Here is an 11,352-nt window from a genome sequence, read left to right as displayed (position 1 = left end):
GGTGGACATCATGTAAACTATATACCCGCTTCAGACCCGTAAAATTCTAAAACAAATATGATATCATACTTCTCCTTACCCGTGATTTTGAGTATTTTTATCCTCCAATCGCTTGTGTAGACTAAATATGAACCATAATTAGAGGTCAAATGATGACTCTTTCATGCCTTCAATTTTGTTTAATCTTTGTATTATTTGATAAAAACAATACAAAATGGTCGACGTTGATAGTATCTTTGGACAAGAACTACTAGATAGATCGGTAGATATGAGTCATCTTTACTTGCTTAACAGGTTATTTTGTGTATATTTAGATTATACAATCGACGGATGAGTCAAATAAGCCTTAAAAACTTGGTTACTTAAAATCGGTTCAAAATGTTGAATATGCTGCCATCTCACAAACACACCGGTCACCATTTTGCTACAAGACCAACCTGGTTTTATTTGATCCGTTTTAAAAATTGCATGTTTTGACCGGAACCCGTTTTGGCCCAGGCCCGGCCCATTACACACATAATAGGGTCAAGTGGAAGTCAACGACACTTTCTTTTTCAACTTTGTAAAGAAGAAACGTACCTTAATAAATTAAAGGAATATTGAATTTTAATAATTCCTATTGAATGGTATTGGCCGATAATAATCCATATTCATTTTATTGTCACTGGCGGTCTCAAATTCAAAAAAGTTGACCCCCAATGGTCCCCCGTTAAATATGACTTAACGACGTTATAGTTTTTTTTTGAATTTCAAACAAATGTTTTAGGGCTTTTGATCGTTAGGATGATACGAGTCGAATGATATAAAACCTAGCTCCAAACAATGATCTAAACGACTTGATTTTGGTTAATTGTAAGTTTAAACACCCGAGTTGAAGCATTGATTCGAACTAAGGTTTACACCAATCGACTCGTATCCTCCTAACGATCAAAAGCCCTAAAACATTGGTTTGAAATTCAAAAAAAAAACTATAACGCCGTTAAGTCATATTTAACGGAGGACCATTGGGGCCAACTTTTTTGAATTTGGGACCGCCAATGGCAATAAAATGAATAGGGATTATTACCGGCCAATACCATTCAATAGGGATTATTAAAATCCAATATTCCTAAATTAAAGAGGTTAAATACAAAATTACTACATCAATAATCCATTCTTTTTGTTAATAAAAACCGATAGAATTTTATGCACTATGAACGCATTTTTGATCAATTTCAATCGGTTTGATTTGCTTGACATGTTTCCATCCATGCTATTTTTTAAAATTTATCCGTTTAAGCCGTTAAAACAAACTACAAACAGGTTGTTCTAGCCTCAATGTACAACCAAATAAGCTTAACATGCAATCAAAAGTCAAATCCGTTTTACATACCGGTCTTTTCATGAAACGCTTGCAAGGCCTACGTGTGAGGCTTGTTTTTTAAAACCAAGCTACTGGTTATGGTTATGCTTTTAATGTTGATCTATATTTTAAAAGAGTTCGGCTATCAAATGAGAATCATCAAGTACTTATAAGCCATTGTGAACCGTTTTATTCACTTCACTAGTGAAATATTCACTAATGAATACACTACAATTGCTCACGACTCAACGCTCAGTGTACTCTACTTCATAGTTCTCATTTGAAGGCGCATCAAGCCACCAAGAACTCATTGGTGTTTAAAAGTATAGGGGAAAAAGGAAACACAAATATTTATTAAACTACAAAGTTGAAAGTTAAAATCGAATAAATACAAGCATACAAGAACTCCTTGCTTCTTTAATCACATCTTAAAATGTTTAACGTAAAGAAGCGACATCAAACACATACAAGGATTTTAAGATAATACCAGTTAAGATGCTTTGTCTATGAGCTGTATCGGGGCGAGTATGTTATTCTTACTTGTTTCAACAATACACCCATTCATCACCATTTCCTCTAGCATGAAGTGAGCTTTCTCCAAGTGGAACATAATATCCAATTCACACTTCAAATTCAAATATATATAAAATATTAAATGAAAAGAAAAAACAAATAGCAGTAAATAAAGCGAAAAACACATGAATAATATGTAGCGCCGCTAGAGGTTAACAAAAAAATGGGTTCCCCTACCGAAACCGAGCCGCTACAAAAGCGGGTTTGAAACCGAACTTAACCGATCACTTGGAAACTGGTTTCAATTGAGTGGGTTTGGACTAATAAAACGGGTGTGCACCTCTAAGCATTATGCAAGGTGACAAAACAAGGTTCCATTTAGAGGTTGGACGGGTTGGGTAACAGGTCAAACCGATCTTGAGTTGAAATGAGTCGTTTTTCATACGGGTCGAGTTGGTATGCTAACGCTTTTTGATGCTGAATTTTGTACTGGGTCATTGTATTTAGTTTTTGCATGGCTAAGTCCCTACACATACAAATCTAAACGGAAAGTTCCGTGATATAAAGTTTAGGGGCTTAATCATGCAACAACAACTGACTTTAGTTGAGTTGAGGGAAATTTTATAATAAGTTTAGTCATACGATGATTTCAATATTCGTCCGATAATGTGTTGACGATGATTAAAAACAACATTATTATTACAATACAACTTAAATCTATAAATAAAATGATTTAGAAGGTTGTTGTATGTTTAAAAATTAAAAATAAATAAGGACTTTTGTCAAACAAAAAGTCATGAGGAAATTTTTTTATAACAAGTTACTAGTTAAAGGGTGTAAAAAAAATTTATGAAGTTTTTTTAGTGAAGTCAATACGATGTTTTCAACATTCATCTAATATTTAATTTGTTGACGATGATTGAAAACAACAGTATTACAATAATAACTTAAAATCTATAAATAAAACGATTTAGAAGGTTGTAAACTAGTATGCTTATAATATTGGCGGCTTTCAACCATCTGACCGGTTCCTCTTTTAGCTAGTTTTTTTATTTAACACGTTTGAGATAAAAGAAGCCCAAATCAACTACCTCTAGTTTTATGATAAAAGAAGCCCGAATCAACTACCTCTAGTTTTATGATGTTTACCAGTTGAAAGACTTACCACATTGCCAAAATGACGGTCCATAGTTTCAACTAAGAGATGTATAAACTCCAGTATTGCAAGCTCATTCTTTACACAAAAAGGAAAAGAAAAAACTTATCAGGAAAATTAAAAAACTGAAGATCAAAAGTTTTGTACAGCAAAAATAGAACCAAAAAACTGGCAAAAGAAAAAATGAGATATGTAGGCAAATAATTACAAAACAGAAAACACTTATGCATCTATTTAACAATACAATTGCAAACGCATAACTACCTCCCAGCGCAAATTTCATAGATATTAACATATGAATTTAAATATTCATGAAACTAAAACTTAATTGTCTAATTTAAATGTGTGAAGTAATTTAGGTTAATGACCACGAAAATATATTTTATTATCAAGTTGATTGCAAATGATATTTGTTTTCCCGCATCCTCATTTTTTTACATGTAACTGTAAAGTGTAAACAAGACCTTCACACCACAAATCCGTGGTTTGAATACACCCAAATCACATCCTAGTTGGTTAAGAACTTGAAATCTGTTTTTGTAGAAAACTGTGATTACGAGTTATGAGTTATGACTTAGGGCATGACATGGCTCTCTAACCCTTTTTAATTATTAATGAATTTCCATTTTTATAATTTATGATGATCGAGTGATGAACATACAGAGTGAATGAGTGATGATGTTGTCATAGACCAAAGAATTTAACAGTTCACGCAAATAATGAGCAAATCATGTGAATTTCTACAACAGTATTAACTTAATTAAATGAAACAAAATAACTTACTTCCTCGTTGTCAACTCCCACCAAAAAGAACAATGATGCATACCGCCTATACACAATTTTGTATGTCCGATGCTCGACAAATGAACACTGTTTCAAAGTAAAGCAGAAAGATATCACCAAATATCACATTAAACAGAAACATAACAAGGAATCACAGTTAAAACACGGTTCCACTCTTAATCCAAGTTATATATGGGGAAATCAAGGAAATAGAACATCAACAAAGGAAGAATATGACATAATTATCCCCAAGATAAGACGACTAAAACAATAACTGCAATTCTAAAGCATTATGCGATTTTTATAATGCAAAAGCTTATACATATTGTTTGACATTCTTGATCAGGATATATGTAACTAGGTAAAGTGAATCAATTGTTATAAGCAAAAGGATCTAACTTTAGCAGCTGGTTCATGATTTCAAATCGCAATGTATATACTTTTAACAGGATATAAACTAATCTACAAGATAACTTGCATATATCAATCAATCAATCATGCCCAGTAAAATCCCACCGACAGCAAAGCTATAAGTAGGGTCTGGGGAGGGTGGGATGTAGGCACACCGTACCTCTATCCAAAGGAATAAAGAGGTGGCTTCCAGAGAGACCCTCGGCTCTAAGAACATGCGTATGAAGCAAAATAAAGGAAAATAAAGCAAAATAAAGGAAATCAAATTTTAACAGTTATATAAAAACTACTACTAATTATAATAATATTAATATTAATATTAATATTATTATATAATATTAATAATAAGATCACAGTTTAACAGCTATATAAAAGCTAATAATAATAATAATAATAATAATAATAATAATAATAATATATGCAAGGGAAATACCATTATGGTATGTGGACTAAATAAGTTAAGTCTAAGCCCTAAGGTATTCAATTCTCTCTAAAAATCCTTAACTTTAATTCTACTTCTCCACGAATTCCTATCCTCAACCATGTCCTCGGAGAGGTTTAGGTCTATCAAATCATGCCTAATCCTCTCATCCCAAGTCAATTTCGGTCGTCCTCTACCCCTCCTCCCCTCTATAGTAATGTTTTCTACGGATCTAACAGGATTCGTCGTCTGTCTTCTCTTTACATGTCCAAACCATCTCAATCTCCACTCTCTTATCTTGTCTGCTATGTTCGCCACCCCTAATCTCTCGCGAAACACAACTTTTCTTATTCGGTCTAGCCTTGTGTGCCCACACATCCAACGTAGCATTCTCATTTCTGCTACCTCCATCTTCCGCACTTGTGCCTTTTTGATGGCCCAACAATCTGTTCCATATAGCATTGCAGGTCTAACTGCCACCCTATAGAATTTTCCCTTTAGTTTAGTCGGGAAACTCTTGTCGCACAATATACCTGTGGCTGCTTTCCATCTACACCATCCTACCTGAACTCGGTGGGTCACATCACTGTCTAATTCCCCATCGCTCTGTACAAAAGATCCTAAATACTTGAACTTCGTTACCTGCGGGACCACCTGCCCTTCAATTGCTATCTTTGTGTCTTCATTGTCGTTTATCCCACCAAAATCACAGTGGAGGTACTCCGTCTTAGATCGGCTAATCTTTAAACCTTTTGTCTCTAAGGTTGTTCGCCACTCCTCAAGCCTCATGTTTAGATCTTGTTTTTTCTCAGCAAGTAACACAATATCGTCTGCGAACATCATGCACCACGGGAGAGTCTCCTGAATCGACTTTGACAACTCATCCAAGACTACTGCAAAAAGAAACGGGCTCAACGCTGACCCCTGGTGAAGACCTACCTCTACAGGAAAGAAATCAGTATCCCCCACTGGCGCACGGACACTTGTTTCACTCCTGGTATACATATCCATAATTATCTCTATGTATTTCCTGGGCACTCTTCTACCCTCCAAGCACTCCCAGAGCACCTGTCGTGGCACACTGTCGTAGGCCTTTTCTAGGTCAATAAACACCATATGTAGATCACGCTTCTTCTCCCTATACTTTTCCATTAATCTTCTTATAAGGTGTATTGCCTCTGTGGTGGAACGCCCCGGCATGAAGCCAAATTGGTTGACCGTAACCTGAGTTTCTCGTCTAAGTCTACCCTCAATCACTCTTTCCCATAGCTTCATAGTATGACTTAGTAGTTTGATTCCTCGGTAGTTACCACAACATTGGGCGTCTCCTTTGTTCTTATAGATAGGAACTACAACGCTGCTCCTCCACTGGTCTGGCATCTTACCTGATTTGAGAATACTATTGAACAGAGTAGTTAACCACATGACTCCTTCCTCCCCCAGACACTTCCACACCTCGATGGGTATGTTGTCTGGGCCAACCGCCTTAGACCTTCCCATCCTCCTAAGTGCATCCTTCACCTCTTCTCGTGTGATCCGACGGCAGTAGCAGTTATTCGATTGTTGTCGTTGAAAGTTTGTGTTGTCAATGCATCATGCATATCATGTAAATATGACCTTAAACTAGAACTTACTTCTATACGAACTGATTAATCCAATATCGCCAAAACCTAGACTAGTTTTCTTAACTATTTCATAAACATTGCAACAATTTTCCAAATCTCTTAATCGCTAATACTATATCCATGCATAATACAACTAAATTCATTAGAATAGGTAAGTTTTAGTGAAGATCCAATGCTAGTGCATCATGCATGTCTACATGAACTGTGAAATCCAAAATCGTGAAAACCTAAACTAGCTTTCCTGATAATTTCATAAACACTGCAACAATTCCAAACCTCTTCCTCAACAATCCTATATTTATGCTCTCGATTATGCAGAACCAGTAAATTTAACACAACCTACCAACAATACAGCTGAGTTCAAGCATAAATTACTAACTGATGCATCAATTTCTCAGCGGATTTGAAATTACAGTAAGATATATACTAAGATCCAATGCTAATGCATCAAGAATGTCTATATGAACTTATCAATCCTATATTTATGCTCTCAACTATGCAGAGCTAGTCAATTTAACACAATCTACCAACAATGAAACTGAACTCATGCATAAATCACTAACAGATGCACCAATTTCACAACAAATTTCAAATTACAGTTAGATATACGAAGATCTAAGTACTGGTGGTGAAAATCATAAATATTTCCTCAACAATTTAACGCAACTTACTGCTGAATTCATGCATAAATCACTCACAGACGCATCAATTTCTCAATGGTTTTCAAATTACAGTTAGATATAGGTGAAGTCGTGAAGAAGATTCAATGCTAATGCTTATCATGTAAATGAATTGATTAGAACCTATTTCTCCATAAACTTGTTAATAATCCTAAATTATTTAACACAGTTTACCAACAATACAGCTGAAATGATGCATAAATAACTAACAGATGCACAACGAATTTCAAATTACAGTTAGATCTGATTACTAGTAAGTTCTAGATTTCTTCGTCAACAATACAACTGAATTCACGCATATATCACAAACAGATGCATCAATTATCCATTGGAATTCAAATTACATTTAAATATACCAAGATCTGAATACTGGTGGTGAAGTTTACCTGATGCTCGTTATAGTGAAGATCCAATGTTAATGTATCATGCATGTCTATATTAACTTATCAATCCAAATCAAAATCAGAAAAACCTAAACTAGCTTTCATAAACACAGCAACAATTCCAAATCTCTTCACCACCACCAATCCTACGTTTATGCTCTCGATTATGCAAAGCTAGTCAACTCAACACATGAAAGCACTAACAGATGCATCAACTTCTCAACGGATTTCAACCCTAAATTAGCTTAATGTGGAAAAACATCGGATATCGGTCAAGGACCGATGTGAATCATGTAAAATTCACATATATATATAGCAACTTAACACTAATAATAATTCAGTAAACTCTCCTAACGCTCTCAATTACGCAGAACTATTCAATTTAACAACAATAGAGCTGAATTCATGCGTAAATAACTAACAGATGCATAACGGATTTGAAATTAGAGTTAGATCTGAGTAGTACCTGTTGTTCGTTACGAGCGAGACACTTGCGAACGATTTCGCCTTCGAGAGTTCTACGTTCGTCTAGGGTTAGGTATTCGTAGTATTGTGCCAGACGAGTCTGACCTTGTTTGTTCACCATTAATATGAATCGGATCCCCATTTTCAAAAACAAAACCCTAACGATTGCAGATGATTCAATTTCTGGAATAATAATTATTAATCACCAACAGATCTGTCCAATTCTCTGTGTTTTCTTTTCTTTTCTTTTCTATACGTGTGTGTAGACAGAGGTAGTTGGGGGAAAGATGGGTTAATGAAAAACTTAATCGAATCGAAACCGAACCGGTTTGTAGTTGATTATGTAGAAACTGGTTTGGAATTAACTGAAACCGTGGGTTCGGAGCCGATTAAGGTTGAAGAGGTAGGTCTCAGCAGAGCCCAGTTGGACCCGCAAGACTCACCTTGAAGAGGGACGTCTGCGCAACGACCAACTGCTTCCGCAGGACCCACCATGCTCAGAAAAGACCTTACGCGCAGTACGCCAGCTGTACCCGCAGGGAAAGCCTCCCAATGGTGAAGTACCCCGCTTGTTCCCGCAGTTGCGGATACAAGCCATCAGGGAAGGCTACCCGCACTGATAGCAAGGCTACACGCACAAGGCACTAGCTCTTGCTACTTCAGTAATGTCACCTGAAGGAATGAGCAAGGCGGGAATACTCCCGCCCAAATGAGCCAGTCCGTATGCTTCTGGAAGATCTTTTGTACTATACCTGCCAAGGTATGGGCAAAACAGACGATCTGACCAAAACAGCCCATGAACCAATCACAGGGTGACAGCTCACCGACAACAGTACGAGGAGGAGCATCCTCTAGTACTGTTTGTCACTATTAGCCGCTGCCTACTCACCAACCCTTACTATGGGACGTGCGTAGCCTACAGTTGGTGGAACAGTGCATAGCCGGCAGTAAGGGAACAGTATACAGCCGACCTTGTCACTATCGGCCGCAGCCTATCCACCAACCAGCATGGCTTGTGCGTAGCCCACTGTTGGTAGAACAGGAATACTATTCAGCCGGCTGTACCTTCTTGGAAACCTACCTTCGGCTATAAATACTCCAACACCTTGGAATGGTAAGGACATCATCTGATATCTCATTATCTTATCTTCTCTAGCAATCTCTTAATATACACTTATATTCAGAGCAATCTAGTCTGATTCTCACGCCGGAGGGTGGTCACAAGGAGGAACCCCCCCTTCTCAGTGACGAGCTTACGGTGTCTATTTTGCAGGTCACCTGAAGAACAACTTTCTTTGCTGGACCTCATCCTCGTGGGAAACATCTATATAACCCCCAGATTATCCGTAATCTGCCCGGGGTCAATTAGTGTTTCTTCATTGGCGCCATCCGTGCATAAAAGCTAGAACTAATTCTTAGTTTTTTCAAAATTTCTGAAGAAATGGTTAACGTTACTCCGGTCCTAAGGCCAGTAAGTGACCAAGAAACCCCGGTGACCACAACCCCAGCAACTGGGGGGAACACCGGCGGTTACACAAATTTTACGAACACTACCCCGGTTACCCAAGCCGGGACAAGTGCAGTAAACAATATTTCACTGGGGTTCACAGATGCCCAGTTGGAGAAACGGACGAGGGTCCCTCGCCAAACACTCGATCAAGTTAAGGCGTGGGCCGAAGCACGTCAGAAAGAGTTCCAAGCTGAGTTGGATGAACGCTTGCGTTCACTTCAACAGGCTGACGAATTCGGCAGTACTCGCCAACATCTCAACATGAACAGTGAGTGCGAGTACTCGGACGATGAGCGGGAAGAATCCGATACCGACGCAAACCCTCGCCATAAGGCAAAAGGGAAGCGTAGGGAAACGGACTTCCAACCGACAAGGAATATTGGAGAAACCTTTAAACCAACGAACGCGGGGAGAAACCCACGTGATTTCTCCAAAACCTTTAGACCAACTGCTGCAAATGCAGGAAAGTCCAAGTTTGCAAGGGACATTGCGGAAGCAATCGCCCCGAGAAGTGCCAAACAAATGTCCAACATCGGCACTTATGATGGTCTATCCGACCCAGACGACCACTTGAACAGATTCATTGCGGGGGCAACCGTCAGTAACTGGACGGAACCCACGTGGTGTTATATGTTCCAGATGGCTCTGGTTGGAGCGGCCAGGGCATGGTTCGATCGTTTACCGGTCCACCACATCTATGATTGGGCGGACTTTCAGAACAAGTTCAGCCAACACTTCAGCCAACAGAGGACATATACTGAAGAACAGTGGACGATCCTCAACTGCGTTAGAGAGGAGGATGAATCTTTACTAGACTTCATCACTCGCTTCAACTCCAAAAAGCTGAGTCTGGGCAACATAAGTGAAGATCTTGTTCGCGCCGCTTTCATCCAGGGCGCCGAATACCCAGAGCTTATCCGCATATTGACGGGTAAGGACGGCATGCCATCCACATGGGATGCCATCATGACGGCGGCCAAGCGCTTTGCCGAGACGGAGAAGCAACTGGGAAGGGATCTTCCCCAGAGTACACACCTCTACACGCAAAGGACTAGAGAAAACAATGTTCGGATCGCCCGGCAGAACAAAAAGAGGAAGATAGGTATTTGGCAGTCAAGGGTAAACTTTGACACCTCATCCAGCTCTCACCCTCTTGTTGGCGGAAGAGATAACACACACCCTTCAAGCCGAAAACACCGGTGGACGCCACTCACCAAAAGCGTCACGGAGATATTTGCCACCGAAAAACTACCATGGCCAAAAGCTCCAATGATCCGGCAGCGACCTAATGCGGATCAAAGCAAATCCTGTGACTTCCACGGGACAAAAGGTCATAGTACGGAGGAGTGTACATCCTTGAAGGATATTGTTGAAACATTCGTCAAGGATGGAAGACTTGCACACCTTGTGGCATCAATCAAGAAGGGAGGAAGGAATGATAACCGGTACAGAGGCAACGGACGAAAGCCCGTCGACATCAGCATCAACATGGTTCATGGCAACATCAGAGGAAGAAAAAGGGGAGCGACAGAACCATGCGCGTGGAAGGAAGCTGAGGTGCGCTTCCCGCGAGTGCCAGGAGGACCCAGCAAAGAAGGCCCTATCGTCATCAAAAGCCAGCTGGGGCACTACATCACTTCTCGCACTCTTGCTGACAACGGTGCCTCGTCAACGGTGATGTACAGGCAGTTCTTCGACAAGCTAGATGACAAAGACAAGGAACGCCTGGAAACGATCTACGCCTCGATGGAAGGGTTCGACGGCAGCACAAACACCCCCCTGGGTATCCTATCTTTCCCCGTCACTCTTACAGACGGGAATCACTCACGCACAGAAGACGTGGATTTTGTCTTGATGAGGAAACCACACCACACATACGACATTCTCTTCGGAAGAGACGGGATGGCAAGATTCAACGCCGTGGTATCTTCAGTCCACGGCATGATGGGATGGCCAACAGCTGAGGGTGTAGCGATGATCACCGGCATTCCCCAGGTATGCATTGCATCAGTCTCATCTAAACCCAAACCAAAGATGGCTAAACCAACCATCACCGAACCGGA

The 11,352-nt window shown here is 39.5% G+C and overlaps 1 protein-coding gene across 1 annotated transcript; it reads right to left on the bottom strand.

Annotated features, from left to right (window-relative positions):
• Positions 1-1,703: 1,703 nt before the first annotated feature.
• LOC143622438 (AP-4 complex subunit sigma-like) lies at positions 1,704-7,976 on the bottom strand. Its single transcript, XM_077093585.1, has 4 exons — positions 7,781-7,976; positions 3,795-3,881; positions 3,021-3,089; positions 1,704-1,967 (listed from the first exon to the last, which is right to left on the bottom strand). Exons 1-4 carry the CDS (start codon positions 7,919-7,921, stop codon positions 1,833-1,835), a joined length of 432 nt encoding a protein of 143 aa, XP_076949700.1. The 5' UTR covers positions 7,922-7,976; the 3' UTR covers positions 1,704-1,832.
• Between the last annotated feature and the right edge of the window lie 3,376 nt (positions 7,977-11,352).

This window comes from Bidens hawaiensis, unplaced genomic scaffold (assembly GCF_021521415.1).
Source record: "Bidens hawaiensis isolate Kalapana, Puna unplaced genomic scaffold, B.hawaiensis_p1.1 tig00003141_1, whole genome shotgun sequence".
Lineage (NCBI taxonomy): Eukaryota > Viridiplantae > Streptophyta > Magnoliopsida > Asterales > Asteraceae > Bidens > Bidens hawaiensis.
Note: the sequence above shows the minus strand (reverse complement) of the source record. Positions and strands in the feature narration are given on the sequence as shown.